This window comes from Miniopterus natalensis, chromosome 4, assembly GCF_054644295.1.
Source record: "Miniopterus natalensis isolate mMinNat1 chromosome 4, mMinNat1.hap1, whole genome shotgun sequence".
Taxonomy (NCBI): Eukaryota; Metazoa; Chordata; class Mammalia; order Chiroptera; family Miniopteridae; genus Miniopterus; species Miniopterus natalensis.
In genome coordinates this window covers 23251371-23271156 of record NC_142084.1, presented here as the reverse complement: position 1 = coordinate 23271156, position 19786 = coordinate 23251371, and the positions used below count along the sequence as shown (strand labels likewise).

General features: G+C 38.5%; 1 protein-coding gene and 1 pseudogene across 1 annotated transcript in view; one reads left to right on the top strand and one right to left on the bottom strand.

Moving 5' to 3' along the window:
• Positions 1-1133: 1133 nt before the first annotated feature.
• Positions 1134-19786, bottom strand: part of MEIKIN (meiotic kinetochore factor) — a 55258-nt gene continuing 36605 nt past the window's right edge. Inside the window, exon 12 of the mRNA XM_087815896.1 lies at positions 1134-1271. Within this exon, the coding sequence (XP_087672022.1) occupies positions 1134-1271 (138 nt within the window). The remainder of the gene's footprint in view (positions 1272-19786) is intronic.
• Positions 4409-7143, top strand: LOC107525033 (arf-GAP domain and FG repeat-containing protein 1 pseudogene; annotated as a pseudogene).

Below are 19786 nucleotides of genomic sequence, written 5' to 3'. Positions count from 1 at the left end.
TACAGTTTTTAGCCAGACCTTATAATTGCACTAAGTCAATTCTTTGAAGTGTGTATTTACATCCTACTAGTTCTAGGGTTTTTTGGTAGAACCCTGACTGATATGGCATCTACTTTTCCCTACCACTATGCTAATGTTATCAGAGATAGAAACAGAAGTCTATTATGTGGTCCCTGTCCCTGAAAACTTCATAATCTAAAGAATATAAAAAGTCAGCATTATAAATTATGTCAAGTAGTAGTAAATTATTAAGTGTCAAATGAGTAGAACTCAATTAAGTATTCAGGGAACTTAGAAAAGAAAAAGATCTCTGTGGATTTAGGGAGTGCTCAGGACAGGCTCTGCGGAAGAAATAGGGACCAGGATTAATGGGGACTGATATGCAATGAGGGAAATACAGAAAAATCTAAACATGGAGTTTAGATAGAAAGATTGAACTCCTTTCTACCACTTGGTAGAAATATGATCTTGGATAAATTGATACTACTATAAACCTCAGATTCTTTTTTTTTTTTTTTTAAATATATCTTTATTGATTTCAGAGAGAGGAAAGGAGAGGGAGAGAGAGATAGAAACATCAATGTGAGAGTCATTGATCAAGCCCACAACCCGGGCATGTGCCCTGACCAGGAATCGAACCCCGATCGCCTGGATCCTAGGTCGACGCTCAACCACTGAGCCACGCCTGGCAGAGCAAACCTCAGATTCTTAATATATAAAATGAGGATAACAGTACACATCCTGTCTATCATAAAGTCATAGTGAGAAGTGAGATATAATAAGGTGTTTAGTTCAATGCCTTTCACAGAGGAAGTGCTCAACCAATGTTAAGTAAATGCAAAAATATTTCGATATCTTTAAAAAAAAAAAGCTACTAAAAATAAAATCAAACAATACTAAATTTCAAGTAGTTATAAGAGGAATCATCTTAAATACATTTAAAGTTAATGGCATTAACTAATTTTTCAAAAGATAAAGTTTAATGAGGTTCTGAAACCTGACCAAACTTATAATTTTACTAATTCTACTTGTGCAAGAATTCTCAGAATACAATTTATAACTGAATTTCCTGTGTATATAAAGAATTTACAATGACAACATGTTTTATAGCTTTTTAAAATTAGGCTCTGCATTCACACTACAGTACCTTGAGGAATATCTTTAGGAAGAGAGTATTTCTTCTTCTTTACAATTATACCTTTACTTTTCACTTGTCTAGTTCCTGGTGATGCTCTAATTATACAACATATTTCTGATGTATTTAAAGGAACCTGAAAAAGAAGAACAGACATTGCATAATTCTCCCAGGTTCTATATTTTTATGTTTTTTTTATTTCAAAAGCAAATAGTCTTAATATCCATATTTCATAAAAATTAACAAAAAGCATTTATGAAATGCTTATCCACTCCAGATACTAATTGGTTTTAAAACATTTGCTTATTTAATACTCACAAGAACCAGGCAAGGCAGATTATATTATCCCCATTTGTAAAATGAGGAAACTTAGGTTCTGAGAGGTTGGATAACTTATTTAAGGACAGAAAGAAAGTAATGATAGAGTTGAGACTCAAGCACTCCAAAGTGGGAGAGAGGGTTTACATGACTTACAGAATTGAAACACAATTTATAGCCCTAGCCAGTTTGGCTCACTGGTTAGTGCATCAGCCCTCGGACTTCAGGCCAAGGGCACTGTACCTTGGTTATAGGCTCCATCCCCAGCCCGGGTCTGGAAGCATGGGTGGGGGGAACCAATCGACGTGTCTCTCTCACACTGATGTTTCCCTCCCTCCCTCCCTTCCACTCTCTCCAAAAAGCAATGGGAAAAATGTCCTCAAGTGAGGGTTTAAAATAAAAACAAAAACAAAATTTATATTTCAGTCCAAGTCAAACACTAGATTTCCTAGATTTCCCAACTCATGTAATTTTGACAATTTCCCATCAAGCAGTCTCTAGAAAAAAAAAAAATACCAGTGGTTGAGCATCTACCTAATGTCCAGGAGATCGAGGTTTGATTCCGGGTCAGGGCACATGCCCAGCTTGATCCCCAGTGGGGGGGGGGGTGCAGGAGGCAGCCAATCAATGACTCTCTCTCATCATTGATGTTCCTCTCCCTCTCCCTCCCTCTCTCTGAAATCAATAAAAATATTTTTTTTAATAAATACCTTATCTCTCAGAAGTGACGTGTTTCTTAGAACACAAAAGTAGAGATATGTACTTATCAAGGGCTCCTCTCATTTAAAATAAAGGCTATATAGAAATTTCTTCTACTTTAAAATTCCATATCATCCTCGATGGTAGACGTTTGCAATTTTCCTGCCCAGCATTCATTTTCCATCCTTCTAGTACTTCTGGTTCTCTTGGGAAAACCTATTCATTCTATCAGCCTGCATATCACACCTTCCATATGGATCAAGTGGAGCTGATAATACTTCTGAGCCTGAAGATGGCCATAAGAACCAGCCTAGCCAATCAATGTACTTCATGCCCCTGGACACAGTGACTGACTCAGACAACGACACTATAAATGGACCAGCAGGAAGAAGAAAGTGCTGAACCTGAGATTCTTGCACTAAGCCAGAATCTTTAAAAGGGGCTAAAGTGGTCCCAGATTGATATCCAACCCTAGCTACAACTGTTATAGCAGAAACAGACATAAATACTCTTAGGATGATGGAATCCCCAATTTAGGTCCATAGTATTCTTATCAAATAAGAGCAAGAAAATAAATGATCAGGGTCAGGTGAGTGTCAGAGTTATCATTCAAGATTCGGCCTGAGCCTGACGGGGCGTGACTCAGCGGTTGAGCATCAACCTAGGATCCAGGCAATCAGGGTTCGATTCCCGGTCAGGGCACATGCCCAGGTTTCGGCCTCGATCCCCAGTTGGGGGTGTGCAGGAGGCAGCCAACCAGTGACTCTCATTGATGTTTCTATCTCTCTCTCTCTCCCTTCCTCTCTATGAAATCAATAAAGATACATTAAAAAGAAAAGAAAAATAAACAACTAGAACTTCCTGAAATGAAAAATAAAATTGTTGAAGTAAAATTCTGATGGAATGTTTAAGCAGCAGAGTCAACACAACTGAAGAGACAATTACTGAAGAAATAACCCAGAACACAACAAATAAGTGAAAAATAGTAAAGAGAGGCTGAAAGATATAAAGGATAGGAAGAGGCCTAACAGGCTAATTACTATTCCAGAGAGAGAGAAAAGCAGATAATAGCTGAGAAATTTCCCAAACTGATGAGAGACATGAGTCCACAGATCCAGGAAGCCTAATAGTCCAAGCAAAATTAAAATAAAAAAGAATTGCAAACAAAAATACAAATCCATTTATATATACATTCTAGTGAAATTATAGCATACCCAAGATAAGGAGAATTATAAAAAAGCCAGAAAAAAGATATATCAGTACCCAAGACTACACTCAGGCTCAACAATTTGCTAGAAAGGCACAGGATTCAGAAAATCTGTTATACTCATAGTTATGGTTTATTACAGCAAAAGGATACAGGTTAAAATCAGCACAGGGAAAGGGTACAAACATACAGTCCATGAGAAAGGGCCTATAGAGCTGACTCCAGGAGGATAAGCTTTGAGTTATCCTCTCCTAGTTGAGTCACATGAACAGCAATTCATTCTCCCAAGTGCAAAGTGTTGCCAACCAGGGAAGCTCAATGACCCGACTCAGACCCCAGTCCCCCAAAGGTCAAAATGATACAAGGTGGCCCAAAGACTTAGGCATCAAAAACAGGTGTTTACTGTAAACCATACTGTTAGCATAAACTATTTGGGTGGCTCAGGACATAAAAGACATTATTATCAGGCAAAATACTCCAAGGTCATCTTCAGGAGCCTTGCCACAGGATAGTCCTGAAGACTGTGGGAATGTGCAGGCATGCTGAGTTGACCCTTTCCTGAATACACACATACAATTTACAAGAAAATGACAATGAGGCTAACAGGAGAGTTGCAACAGCAATATGGAAGTCAGAAGACAGTAAAATGGTAACATCAAAGAGCAGAGAGAAAAATGGATGTCAACATAGAAGTATATACCCAACAGATGCAACACTCCGCCCAAAAAAGCCAAAAACATTGAATAAAAGTCATGCTGACATCATAGCAAACTAGAAATATGGGTAAGTCCTCAACCTTGTAAAGGATGTTGGTGGTACTGAGCATTGTTTCTCAAAGATTTTTGGGTTTTACTAGAAAAGATGCACTTCCTGACCCTGTGGTTCAATAAGGCGATATGACTATCTCTGGCCAATGAGTTGTGAGCAGATATATGTCACTGCTAAGCCAAAACATTAAATTACCAATGTAAGAAGACCTTCCAGAGCTTCATTTTTTCCAATTGTCATAGTTTCTAGCAATGTTTAAGATGGCTTCTCTGTCAACTATAATGTGCAATGGAGGTAAGCAGGTAATGAACCTTTATTTTTTTAGCTGCTAAAATTTTTCAAGTTGTTTGTTACCACATATTATCCTGCTTAGTACAAGTCATCTGTAAAGTAAGTTGCACAACCTTTAACCTTAACAGTGAAACTTTGAAAACAATTTCCCTTAAGATCCTAAATATAAAATATATTGTACTAGAGGTCTTATCTAGGACATAACATACAATTCACAGGGAAGAAACAACACTATTATCCATACATGATATGACTGTCTACATAGAAAACCCAAAAGAATCTACAGACATATATTATCATTAATAAGATTTAGCTGGGTTTGGGCTATGTACAAATATATACAAATCAATTATATTTTTATACTCCATCAACGTTAGAAAATGTAATTTATAAAAAGATATATATCTAACAAAAGAATGCAAGATCATTCTGGTTAAAATGATAAACTCTATTGAAAAATATCAGACAACATCTAAATAAATGAGGAGATATACCCTGTTCGTGAAATAAAAGATTTAGTAAAGATTTAGTTCTAAAAAAGAGGAGGAATGAATGACACAAAACTCAGGATAATGGTTACTTATGGGAGAGTGTGAATGGAATCATCATGGTGAGACTCACTATTTTTTGGGGGGACGGGGTATTTGTAATGTTCTACTTCACTTTTAGGATGGTGGGCACAAGGGCGTTCATCTGTTTTTTTCTTTAAACTATGCATACTCTCTTTTGTATGAATGCTATATTTATATAAAGGCAAAGCAGTATGATTCCCAGATCTACTCTCCCACATCTTGTAACTGCTGTTCCCCAACTCAAGTAAAAGACTGGAGGATTTGTCTATGAAAAGGGTTTGCTCTCCAGGGATTTCCAGCAGTTGAAAGGGGAGGTGTTCTGCTAAAATTAAGTGATGCTGAGACTCCATCCCAAAGAAGCCTATATTTTTCAGTCAAGAGCTTGTTGAGCAGCAGTAGCCTGGTCCCATGTGGGTATTGTACACTGACAGAGGGTGGGCAGCTGTGACCAGGGCAGGCCTGGGGCAGCGCCTTGCAACTCCCGGTCCCACTCACCTCCCTCTGTGCCATCACCATTGCAACCAGCACCAAGCAGACGCAGGAAGAGAAGCACTTGAAGATTCTGTGGGATATGACCAGCCTCCTATACAACAGAAAGTGCTTGATTGGGACCAGCGTGGCCCCACCTACGTGAATGTGCTATGGGCTCCTTTGTCTGTACTTCCTGCTCCAGAAGCCTGTCAGGGTTAAATCCACTACATAGGGTGAAACCTATCTCCATGACAACATTCACACAATAGGAAATTGAATTTCTGCAAAAACATGGAAATGAAGTCTGTAAGCAAATTTGGCTAGGATTATTCAATGATAGATCTTCAGAAATTCCAGACTTCAGGGATTCCCAAGAAGAGTTCCTACAACAAAAATATGAAAAGAAAAGATGGTATGTCTCACCAGAACAAGCCAAAGTGGTGGCATCAGTTCATGTATCTATTTCAGGGTCCTCTGCCAGAAGCACAAGCAACACACCTGAGGTCAAATCACCGAAATCTCTTATAGGAGATTCAGCACCAGCCCTGCACTTAAATAAGGGCACATCTAGTCAGTCCTGTGTTGTAGGTTGCTCTCAAGGACAACAGCAGGAAAAGCAGTGTGACATTTTAAGTGATCTTGACTCAGACATATTTGCTGCTCCATCTCCTCAGTCAATGACTAGAGCCAATTTTGCACATTTCAAGTCATGCAGCTCAGAATTCTGCAAATCCAGATTTTGCAAATTTTGATGCATCTGGACAGTCTAGTTGTTCAAGTAATTTTAGAAGTTTCCCATAGCAAGTCACTCTCCTTTTCAGTGCCAAGTTACAGGTGGAAGTGCTGGATCAGTAAATACTAATTTTGCTCATTTTGATAACTTCCCCAAATCCTCCAGTGCTGATTTTGGAAACATCAATACCTCCCAGCTGTTAGTAAAGTTTCAAAAAAAAAAGCTGGTCTACAGACTGCAGACAAATATGTGGCACTTGCTAATTTAGACAATATCTTCAGTGTTAGGCAAGGTGGTGATCAGGGGCATCGCTTTGGGACCACATGTAAAGCTCTTGTTTGTTCTATGGGTTCAGTTCCCAGTCAGTCAAGTGCATCTTCAGACAAGTATGCTGTCTAGTACAACTAGGCAGCATTTTCAGCTCTGTAGCCACCTCCAGTAATGCATGCACTTTCACAAGTAATGCGAGCAGCAATGCTATGGAACAGTGCCAGTGGGTGCTTCTGCACAGATACAGTCTGCTTCTTCAAGTGAGCCTGCTCCCTTTGGAGCTACACCTTCCACAAATCCATTTGTTGCTGCTGGTGGTCCTTCTGTGGCATCTTCTACAAATGCATTTCAGACCAACGCCAGAGGAGCAACAGCAGTGACCTTTGGCACTGCATCCATAAGCATGCCTGCAGGGTTCCATATTCCTGCTCCCTACAGTCCTCCCACCTGACCTTCTGTGGCAGCTTCCAGCAGCCTGCCTTCCCAGCCCTGGCAGCGTTTCCTTAACAGACTTTTTCAACAGCCCAATGGTTCAGGTTTTGCAGCATTTGGACAAACAAAGCCAGTGGTAACCTCTTTTGGTCAAGCTGCAGCTGATCAAGTATCTAGTAATCCTTTTATGATTTGCACACTGACAGGACAATTTCCAACAGGAAGCTCATCCACCAATCCTTTCTAGAGCCTTATATAGACGTTTTACTGGAACAAACTTTTATGTGGTCACATTACATCTCTCCGCTTCCTGCACTGTTGTCTTCTTTCACTGACCAGAGCTTTAAACACAAGAGAAGTCTTTAAAAAGCCTGCTTTGTGTATTAAACACCAGGTAATATGTGCAAAACAGAGGGCTCCAGTAACAACTTTTAACCTGTGAATTGGCAGGAAAAGGTACTGGTGTCATGTATATTCAAAATTGGCTAGTCATCGCAGATACCACATTCATTATGTTGCAGTACTGTACATATTTTTCTTAGAAATTAGCTATTTCTGCATATCAGTATTTGTAACTTTTAATACATTGTTGTGTGAAAAAAATGTTACTGGAGAAACAGACCAGCCACTTTTAAGGTGCTGTATCTCAGAATGACTGACCTAAAATCATTTTAACCATTGCTACTGGAAAGTTACAAAGCAAAATTAGAAGGTTTTATTCATTCTTGAATTTCTTCTTTCTAAAGAACTCTTCTATTTATACATGCCTAAATTCTTTAAAAATGTAGAAGGATGCCTGTCTGCATAATAAAGTGGATCATGTTTTGCTACAGTTTGCAGGTGAAAAAATAAATATTGGGGGAAAAAATAGTGAAAAAAACCTGTCAAGATTAACTAATTAACATTAGAAAATGTGGCAACCATGAAACAAATATATTATAATAAAGGGGCTCCCAGAGAACAAAAAGGAGCTCTTCTGCATGAAAAAATATTATTACACAAATGTAAAATCTTCAATATAAGATTTAGAAGATAAAATTGAGGGACTCTCACAGAGAGTACAACAAAACAATAAAGATTTTTTAAAAGAGAATAAGATGAGAGGGAAGTCTACAATACAAATAATAGATGTTGCAGAAAAAGGAGAAAAAAACAGAGACCTCCAACTTATTAATGAAATAATTTTTAAAATTTCCCCAAACCAAAGTGTGTATATTTCCAGATTAAAAGAACCCACCATGTTCTAGCTCTATACATGAAAAAGGACCATGCTAAAGTTCATCACCATGAAATTTCAGAACACTGAAGATAAAGAAGGAAAAGCTGGTCGTTAATAAAAGACTAGGAATCAGCATGCTTCTCAAATTAAGACTGAAAGCTAGAACTATAATAAAGTTATATTGAAAAACTTCTAAAGAAAATTATTTCCAACCTAGAATTCTCTGGCTAGCTTAAGCTACCAATCATATGTGAAAATGGATAAAAACAATTTCAGTCACTGTTTCAGTCAAAAGTTCTCAAATAATTTTTCTACAATGTACCCTTTTCTCAGTAAGGTAATGGATGATTAGTTCCACCAAAATAAGGCAGAAAGAGAATGTCATGGGGAAACAGGAAATCTAACCCAGGAGAGAGCAAAAGTGAATTCCCAGGATGATGGTGCAGGGAGATCCCAAGATGACAACTATGCCACAGTCACAGGGGGCAAATTAGCACACTGTATTGAACAGGTCAGAAGTCTCCAGGAGAGACTTCTTTAGTAAGTTGAAATTCAGAAAACGTGATGCAAATGAAGATCTAGAGAGGTATATGGGTAACTGGCAAAGAGTATAGGACTGATTAGACAGAAAAATAGGAAAATAACTGTTGTAAGTTGAATTGTATCCTACCTCCAAAAAAGTGATGTTGAATTCCTAACCCACAGTGCTTGTGAAGATGACCTTATTTGGAAATAGGGTGTTTGCAGATTTAATCAAGTTAAAATGAAGTCATTAGGGTGGGTCTTAATCCAATATGACTGGTATCCTTATAAGAAGAGGGAAATTTGGACACAGTTAAAGACCCCACAGGGAGAGCACCATATGAAGACACAGAGACACAGAGGGAAGAAAGCCATATGAAGATACAGGCAGAGATTAGAGTTATGCTGCCACAAACCAAGAAATGCCTGAGGCTGAGGGAAGCTAGAAGAGGCAAGGAAGGATCCTTCCCTAGACTTTGGAGGGAACATGGTCAACACCTTGATTTCAGATTCTGGAACTGTGAAAGAATAAACTTCTGTTGTTTTAAGAAGCTACCTAGCTTGTGGTACTTCGTTACTGCAGCTTTTGGAAACTATGCAACAAGTTAACATTATTTACCCCTTTCATCCCCCACCCCCTTCAAAAAAAAGACACACAAGGAAAGTGGCCATAGTTTACCATATACCATAAATACAGATAATCTCCATTGATTTTAAAATTTATGAAACTGAACTGGAAAAAAAAAACCTATTAAGTCTCAGTCTCATAAACTTCCATTTTTAGAGTGCTTAAAAAAGATATTTTGTCTCTCATCTACCCTCAGGCTCCAGGGCTGATATTCAGCTGAGGGTAATATCTGTACAGTTGTTTACAGTCTGAGGTTGATCTGACTGGGCCAACATCCATTTTGATATATCAGTATCTATATCTCTGTGTGAATCATTAAATATTTTGAAGATCAACCCTTTTCCAATTCAAAGACTCAGTGCCTTTCCAGAATGAAAAGTCTCTATACAGATAACTGCTCTTTGAGGTTGCCTTAATTTCTAGTATTTTGAAGGAAACACTTGGGAAGCTCTTTCAAAGCATAGAAGAAAACAAAAGATGCAAACAATGGAAGAATAGATAAATATGGAAAAATTTTAAAGAGTAAAAAATTATTCATTTTAGAACAGAGAATAAATAAAATTAAACAATAATCAGTTATACTAGAAAATGTTTGAACTAAAAAGATATTGTGCAAGAGAACTGAAAGGCCTCAACATATTCCTAAACCCCCACCCTCCCTTTTCTTATTCCAGTTTTACTGAAATATAATTGCCTTACTACACTGTATAAATGTAAGGTGTACAGCATGAGTTGACATAGTATATGTTGTGAAATGATTACCTCAACAAGTTTAGTTAACATTCATCACCTCATGTATTACAAAAAAAATTCTTTTTTCCTTGTGATGAGAACTTTTAGTATCTACTCTCTTAGCAACTTTAAAATATACCTTACTGCATGCTCCCTTCTCGCTTTTTACTTATTTTTTTTTATTGTTCACTCTATTACAGGTGTCCTCCATTTTCCCACCCTTTGTCTCCCTCCACCACATTATTGTCTGTGTCCATGGGTTATGCATATATACATATACATTCTTTGGTTGATCTCTTCTCGTCTACCCCACACTCCTCCCCTTTGAGATCTGTCAGTCTATTCCATTTATCCATGCCTCTGGTCCTATTTTGTCCATCAGTTTACTTTGTTCTTTAGATTCCACATATAAGTGAGATCTTGTGATATTTGTCTTTCTCTGACTGGCTTATTTTGCTTAGCAGTTGTCTCCAGGTCCATCCACGCTGTCCCAAAAGGCAAGAGCTCCTTCTTTTACAGCTGCGTAGTATTCCATGATGTAAATGTACTACAGCTTTTTTATCCACTCACCTACTGATGGGCACTTGGGCTGTTTCCAGATCTTGGCTATTGTAAATAACACTGCTATGACCATTGGGGTGCATATATTCTTTCTGATTGGTGTTTCAGGATTCTTAGGATAAATACGCAGAAGTGGGATCAGATTGCTGAATCAAAAGGCAGTTCCATTTTGCCCACCCAGTGTGGCTCAGTGGTTGAGCTTCAACCCAGGAACCTGGAGGTCACAGTTCAATTTCTGGTCAGAGCACATGTCCAAGGTTTCTAACTAGATCCCAGTAGGGGGTGTGCAGCAGGCAGCCGATCTGACTTTCTCTCATCATTGATATTTCTCTCTCTCCCTCTCCCTTCTTCTAAAATCATTAAAAACATTTTTTAAAAAGGCAATTTCATTTTTAATTTTTTGAGGAAACTCCGTACCGCTTTCCACAGTCGTTGTACCAGTGTGCATTCCACCAACAGTGCACTAGGGTTCCCATTTCTTCACATCCTCTCCAGCACTTGTTGTTCGTTGATTTATTAATAGGTACCATTCTGACCACTGTGAGGTGACACCTCATTGTAGTTTTTATTTGCATCTCTCTGATAATTAGTGACCTTGAGCATTTTTTCATATGTCTATTGTCCATCTGTATGTCCTCTTTGGAGAAGTGTCTATTCAGGTCCTTTGCCCATTTTTTTTTATAGGACTGTTTGTCTTCCTGATGTTGAGTTATATAAATTCTTTATATATTCTGGAGATTAACCCCTTATCTGATGAATCATCTGGGAATATTTTCTTTGCCACAGTAGGTTCCCTTTTCATTTTGTTCATGCTTTCTTCTGCTATGAGAAGCTCTTTAGTATGCTATAGTCCTATTTATTTTTTCCTGTCATTCCCTTCCCCTTGGAGACATACTAGCAAAAATACTGCTCTGAGACATGTCTGAGATTTTGCTGCCTATGTTTTCTTCTAGGATTTTTATGATTTCTCAATTTACATTTAAGTATTTTATCCATTTTGAGTTTATTCTTGTGTATGGTGTAAGCTGGTGGTCTAGTTTCACTTTTTTGCATGTACCTGTCCAATTTTCCCAACACCATTTATTGAGGAGACTGCCTTTACTCCATCGTATGCTTTTGCCTTCTTTGCCAAATATTGACCATAAAGGCATGGGTTGTTTTCTGGGCTGTTATGTTCCATTTATTTATATGCCAGTTCTTTTGCCACTACCAGGCTGTTTTGATTACAATGGCCTTGTAGTATAGTGTGATATCCAGTACTGTGATCCCTTCAACTTTGTTCTTCTTTCTCAAGACTGCTAAGGCTATTCAGGGTCTTTCCTGGTTCCATATAAATCTTTGGAATATTTGTTCTAGATCTGTGAAATATGCCATTGGTATTTTAATAGGGATTGTGTTGAATTTATAGATTGCTTTCGGTAGTATGGACATTTTAATGATGTTAATTCTAATCCATGAGCATGATATATGCTTCCAGTTGTTCCTTCCTCTATTTTTTCAGTGACTTATGGTTTTCAGAATATAGGTGTTTTACCTCCTTAGTTAAGTTTATTTCTAAGTACCTTATTTTTTTGGTTGCAGTGGTAAATGGGGTTGTTTTCTTGGTTTCTCTGAGAGTTCATTATTGTATATAAAAATGCAACCAATTTCTAGATATTAATTTTGTATCCTGCTGCTTTGCAAAATTCATTAATTAAATCTACTAGTTTTTTGGTGGATTATAAAGGGTTTTCCATAGACAATATCATGTCATCTGTGAATAATGAGTTTTACTTCCCCCTTTCCAATCTGGATGCTTTTTATTTCTTCTTCTTGTCTGACTGCTGTGGCTAGGACTTCTAGCACTGTGTTGAGTAAGAGTGGTGAAAGCGAACATCCCTGTCTTGGTCCTTGACCTTAAGGGAAACTTCAGTTTTTTTTTAAGGGAAAAGTTTCTAGTTTTTGCCCATTGAGTATAATGTTGGCTGTAAGTTTTTTGTTTTGTTTTTGTTGTTGTTAATCCTTACCTGAGGATATTTTTTCCATTGATTTTTTTTTCCCCACTGATTTTTTTAGAGAGTGGGAGGGAGAGAGAGAAACATCGATGTGAGAGACGTATCGATTGGTTGCCTCTCTGCATGAGCTGAGTCTGGGGCCAGGGACCTAGCCTGCTACTGAGGCATGTGGCCCTCACCAGAATCGAACCCATGACCATTCAGTATGCAGGCCGATGCTCTAACCACTGAGAAAAACTGGTTTGGGCTGTAGGTTTTTTATATATGGCTTTGCTGAAGTATGATCCATCTATTCCCACTTTGTTGAGAGCTTTTACCATAAATGGGAGCTAGATTTTGCAGAATGCTTTTCCTGCATCTATTGATATGATCATGTGATTTTTATCCTTCTTTTTGTTTATATGATGTATCACATTTATTGACTTCTGAATACTGAACCAACCTGCATCCCTGGAATAAATCCCACTTGGTCCTGGTGTTTGATCTTTCTAATGTATTGCTGGACCTGATTTGCTAATATTTCGTTGAGATTTAAGCATCTATGTTCATCAAGGATACTGACCTATAATTTTCTTTTTGTGTAGTATCTTTATATGGTTTTGGAATTAGAATAATGCTGGCCTTGTAAAAAGAGCTTGGAACTCTTCCCTTCTCTTGAATTTCTTGGAATAGTTTGAGGATAGGTGTTCTTTGAACATTTGGTAAAATTCACCTCTAAAGCCATCTGGTAGGACTCTTGCTTGCTGGGAGTTTTTTTTTTTTAAATTACTGCTTCAATTTCAATAGTTGTCATCAGTCTATTAAGGCTTTCTGATTCTTCCTGATTGAGTTTTGGAAGATTGCATGTTTCTAGGAATTTGCCCATTTCACCCAGGTTGTCCAATTTGTTGGCATATAATTGTTGATAGCATTTTCTTACAATCCTTTGTATTTCTAGGTCAGTTGTTATTTCAACTCTTTCATTTATGATTTTATTTATTTGGATCCTCTCTCTGTTTCTTGGTGAGTCTGACTAAAGGTTCATCAATCTTGTTTATCTTTTGAAAAAACCAACTCTTGGTTTCATTGATCTTTGGTATTTTGTTTTTGTTTTTTTTTAGTCTCTATGTCATTTATTCCTGCTGTGATCTTTATTATTTCCTTCCTTCTACTTACTCTGGGCTTTTATTGTTGCATTTTTTTCTAGTCCTTTTAGGTGTAGGGGTAGATTGTTTGAGATTTTTGTGTCTTGATATAGGCCTGTAAAGCTATGAACTTCCCTCTTGTGACTGCTTTCACTGTGCCCCATAGATTTGGGGTTGTAGCGTGTTCATTTTCATTTGTTTTCAGGAAGTTTTTTATTTCTTCTTTGATCTCATTGACCCATTCACTGTTTAATAACATACCATTTAGCCTCCATGTGTTTGAATTTTTTTTTATTGTAGTTGATTTCTAGTTTCATGCCATTGTGATCTGAGAAGATGCTTGATATGATTTCAATCTTCTTGAATTTGTTAGGGCTTATTTTATGTCCTAACATGTCATCTATTTTTGAGAATGTTCCATATGCATTTGAGAAGAATGTATATTCTACAACTCTGGGATGAAATGTTCTGTAAATAGCAGTTAAATCCTTCTGAGCTAGTGTTTTATTTAGGGTCACTGTTTCCTTGTTGATTTTTCATCTGGAAGATCTATCCAGTGATGTCAGAGGGGTGTTAAAGTCCCCTACTACACTGTGTTGCTGTCAATCTCTTTTAAACTCTTCCAAGAATTAAAAATATATATTTAGGTTCTCTAACATTGGGTGCATATATGCTTACCAGGGTTATATACTCTTGTTGGATTGACTCCATTATTATGTAGTGACCTTCTTTGTCACTTGTTATGGCCTTTGTTTTGAAGTCCATTTTGTCAGATATAAGTATTTCTACCCCATCTTTTAATCGTTTCCATTTGCATGGAATGTATTTTTGCATCTGTTCACTTTCAATCTGTGTGACTCTTTTGTTCTGAAGTAGGTCTCATGTAGACAGCATATATGTGGGTCATGTTTTCTTATCCATTTAGCAACCATATGTCTTTTGATTGGAGCATTTAATCCATTTACATTTAAGGTTATTATTGATAGGAACTTATTTAGTGCCATTTCAATTCTTTGTGCCTATGTTCCTCTAACTCTCTATTTCTTCTTCTTCTTAAAGCAGTCCCGTAAACATTTCTTGCAATGCTGGTTTGGGGGTGATAAACTCCTTCAGCCTTTTTTTTTTTTTTTTGGTCTGGGAAGCTCTTTATTTCACCTTCAGTTTTAAATGATAGCCTTGCTGGATAGTCTAGTCTTCGTTTCAGATACTTGCTTTTCATTTTTTGAATACTTCATGCCATTCCATTCTGGCCTATGGTGTTTCTGTTGAGAAATCAGCTGACAGTCTTATGGGAGCTCCTTTGCAAGTAACTAATTGCTTTTCCCTTGTTGCCTTTATGATTCTCTCTTTGGCCTGGCCTTTGTGGTTCAGTGGTTGAGCATCAACCGGTGAACCTGGAGATCATGGTTTGATTCCTGGTCAGGGCACATGCCTAGGTTGTGGACTTGATCCCTAGTAGAAGGTGTGCAGGAGGCAGCCAATCAGTGACTATCCCTCATCATTAATGTTTCTGTCTCTCTCTTTCTCCCTTCCTCTCTCTGAAATAAATTAAAAAAAAATTTTTTTTTAAAGATTCTTTTATTTTTTGGCATTTTAATTATGATGTGTCTTGGTGTGGGCCTCTTTGGGTTCATCTTGATTCGACTCTCTGTGCTTCCTGAACTTGTGTGACTTTCCTTCACCAGACTAGAAAAGTTTTCTGTCATTATTTATTCAGACAGCTTCTCTATTCCTTGTTCACTTTCTTCTACTTCTGGTACTCCTGTGATGCATATGTTGTTATGTTTCATGTTGTCCGAAAGCACCTTTAAACTGTCCTCCTGCTTTTTCATTTTTTTTTTCTTTTTGGTGCTCTGATTTTTTTCTACCTGGCTTCTGATTTGCTGATTTGATCCTTCCTTTAATCTACTGTTTATTCCTTCCAGTCTACAGTGGTACCTCAGTTTTCTAATGTAATCCGTTCTGGAAGACCGTTAAGAGTTCTGAAACATTAGAAAACCGAGGGATCAACAGCCGACAGCTAGGCCTCAGGATCTTGCATTCAGCAGAAGCCATGTGGCATGTCTGACTCCCAAGGTGTGTTCAAAAACCAAAGCATTTACTTCCAGGTTTACTGCGTTCATAAACCGAAATGTTTGTCAACAGATGTTCAAAAATTGAGGTGCCACTATATTCTTTATTTCACCTATGTCATTCTTCATTTTTGACTGGTTGTTTTTCATGGTTTCTATGTCTTTATGCATGCTGCTGAGCATCCTTGTAATCATTACTCTAAATTCTATATCTGATAAACTGTTTATCTCCATTTCATTTAGCTCTTCTTCTGTAGGATTCTCTTGCTCTTTCACTTGGGCCTGCTTCTTTGTCTCCCCATTTTGGCTGTATCTTTGTGCTTGTTTCCATTCATTAGGTAGATCTGCTATGACTCCCAGTCCTGGTGAGGTGGCTTTCTGTAGTGGGTGTCTTGTAGGACCCACTGGTGTAGTCTCCTTGATCTTTTGAGCTCGGTGTTCTAAGAATGTCCCTTGTGTTGGTTATGTGGGCCCTCCTATTGTAACTGGCTCTTGATTGCTGTTGTCCCATTTGTGGGTGGGCTTAGCCCTCAGTCTGGCTATGAGGCTCACATCGTGGCAACTGTTATGCAGGTGCTAACAGAACAAAACAAGATCAATCCAGTAACAACGCGAGCACGCACACACAAAAAATAAAAACTAATAACAAGAAAATAACACCACTAATAACAAAAAAATAAGAAAAAAATAATAATACTATAATACAAGGGACCAAAAGAATTAGAACAGAAAGAACGAAATGAAAGAGGGGAATGTGAAGAAAAGGTGGAGAAAAGAAAAAAAAAGAATAAGAAGAGAAAAATATATATGAAATAATAATTTTTAAAGGTAATAATAATGAATAAAATAATATATGGAATAGTAAAAGAAAAACAAAATAAATGAATAAATATTAAAAGATCAAAGAAAAAGAAAAAATGAAGACAGGGAAAGAGAGAAATAAGAGATATGACAGAAAAGAAGAAGAAAATAAATGAAATATAAAAAATTTAAAAAGAAAAAATTATACACAAAATAATAAAAACAGTTGAGTTCTATTACGCAGATTTCGGTGCCTACTGTGTTCACCTTTCGGATCTGCTATTTGTGGTTCTCGCTGGATTTTGCTCAGATGTCCCTTGGTGTGCTGTTCACAAGCCTCCCAGTAGGTGTTCTGGTACAATCAATATTAGTTGCTGTCCCTGCCTGGCTTTCTGCCACCAGTCTGACGATGGAGCCCCAAACAGTCTGGCGGTCAAGACCTCCAAAACCCAAATACTAGATCTGCCTCAGGTCTCGCCCCTTGAATGTCCCTTTTCTGTGCTGCTTTCCCTTCCCCAATGGATTGACACTCTGTGGGGGGTTTCTGGGACCTGGCTTGGGTGGTTTAAATAGACTCACATTGGGGGGGGTGCTTATAATCTGTAGGAGTGGGGGGGCACTTCCTCTCTTTCCCAAGGCTGCGCTGGGTGCTGGCTGTACTCACTGTGGAAGGACCCAGCACACGCCCATCTGTCTCCTGGACAGAAAGCTAACCAGGACATAATGTTGCAACACCTCAGCTCCTCCTGGCTCCCTGGCACATACCACCACACAAAGTAGGAGGGGATCCAAAGGCACTCCAGTCTTTCCCTGCAGCTGGCCCTTCTTGGGCAGGGCCTCCGCCCAGGCTTCAACAGGCCAAATGTCCATGTTCCCTGTGCCGTCAGAACAAGCAGTGATGGCACAAATTTCTAGCCCCACGCTGTTTTCCTTTGACTCGGATCACAACACATCCAGGCAGACCTATCAGTTGCGCAGGTTGGGGGCGGGGCACCATCCGTGTGCTTGAGTTGGAAATGAGATGGACTAGTCAGATCTCTCCCCCTCCCCCCAGGCACACAGACTAGCCCCCATCCGGCTCTCTGCCCAATGTCCTTCCAGGGGATGGAGGACATCTCAGAGACACTTTGAGGTATACCAATCAGCCCTCTTCGTGGCAGAGCTCTGCCATGTGGAACTTTTGCCATGTGGCCCCCAGCCCCAGATCAGAGTGATTTTCCCTGCCTGGTGCTGCAAAAAAAGAGATCATTCTTTGGGATGTTGTGGTTTGAGCTTCCCAAGCAGACTTTCCACCACCCAGTGCTACACAGGTTCCCCTTCCCTTCTCTATTTTTCTGAACTGGGGATCCCTGCATGGGGCTGAGACCCCATGCTCTCAGGGTGGGGGCTCAGCTGCCAGAATAACCTTCGGCTTCCCAACCTTGCACCTGCTCGAGTTCCCTCACCCTCTCTGTGTCTCCTGTCTTTCCTCTGTGTTCCCTGTTCACAATATTTAAAATCAGCTACACTTCAACTGGTTTTTCAAGTCGGTTGTCCTGCAATTTAGCTACAAATCCTTCCAGTGTTGGGAGCAAGCATTAAGAGGTTCCAGCTACTCTGCAGCCATTTTGGATTCCTCCCTTTTATTTTATTTTACTTTTTAAATCCTCACATGAGGATAGATTTTTATTGATTTTTAGAGAGAGAGGAAAGGGGGGGGAGAGAAACATCAGCATGAGAAACACTGATCAGCTGCCTCCAGGATCGAACCTACAACCTAGGTACGTGCCCTGACTGAGAATTGAACCCATGACCTTTTGTTGTACGGGAGTATGTTCCAACTAACTGAGCCACCCAGTCAGGGCCCCGTTTATTTTAATTTTTAAAATTACATTCAAAGGAAGGATATTTTCTGCTTACAAATGACCAGGTAGAAAAATAAACAAGTTCTCTGAAGAGGAACAAAAATTAGGATAGTCTCACAGTTTCTCTCTTCAACACTAAACACAAGTGCTTTTTCTGCATTTATAGAGATGATCACATGACTTTAATCCTTCATTTTGTTAATGTGATATACCACATATTGTCATTTGTGAATATTGAACCATTCTTTCATCCCTGGAATAAATCCAACTTGATCGTGATGTATGATCCTTTTAATGTATTGTTGAATTTGGTTTCCTACCATTTTGCTTAGAATTTTTGCATCTATGTTCAACAGAGCTATTGGCCTGTAATTTTCTTTTCTTGAGGAGTCCTTGTCTGGTTTTAGTGTCAGGGTAATGCTGCCATTGTAAAATGAGTTTGGGAGTGCTCTCTTTTAGCTTTTGGAAGAGTTTGAGAAGAATAAGTATTATTTCTAGTTTAAATGTTTGCTAGGATTAACCAGTGAAGTCATCTAGTCTTGTACTTTTTGATTACTGAATAAATCTCCTTACTCGTTATTGGTCTGTTCAGATTTCCTATTTCCTCATTATGCAATCTTGGCATGCTGTGTTTCTAGGAACTTAGCCATTTCTTCTAGGTTCTCCAGTTTTGGGTGTATAATTGTTCTTAGTAGTCTCTTATAATCCTTTGTGTTTCTGTGGTATCAGCTGTAATGTCTCCTCTTTCATTTCTAATTTTATTTATTTGAGACCTCTATTTATCAAGTCTTGCTCAAGGTTTGTCTATCTTGTTTATCTTTTCAAAAAGTAGCTCTTAGTTTCACTGATCTTTTCCTTTGACTTTTTAGTCTGTTACATTTATTTCTGCTCTGTTGTTATTATTCTCCTAATTGCCTCTAGTCTCAGCCTTTTACAATTGGTTCTCTACTCTGGAGCCAGAATAAATTTTATACAAGAACATCTGATGTCATCTCCTGTTCATAATCCTTTATTGGCTCCCCTCGAGGAAAAAAATCCAAATTCTTTAATACAGATTACAAGACCCTTTACTCTCTTGATCCTGGTTTATCTTTACAATTTCATCTCTCATTTTCCCTTCACCACCTGGATCCCCACCCTTACCCCAAGGTCACACTGAAAAGGTCTGGCTACACTGAACTGCTACACAACCCTAAAGTTCTCCTTCATTTCTTTTTCTCTCTGCTTCTTTCCCATCTTACTGTCTCTCTGTATCTCTGCCTCTTCTCTCTGGCCCTTTCTCTCTTCCCTCCTCTCTTTCTGTTCTCTCTTTTTCTGTTCATCCCCTCTCTCTATTCCCACCCACACCCCCATGGCACTTAGAGTCATGAGTTTTATGTATTTATTAACGAAG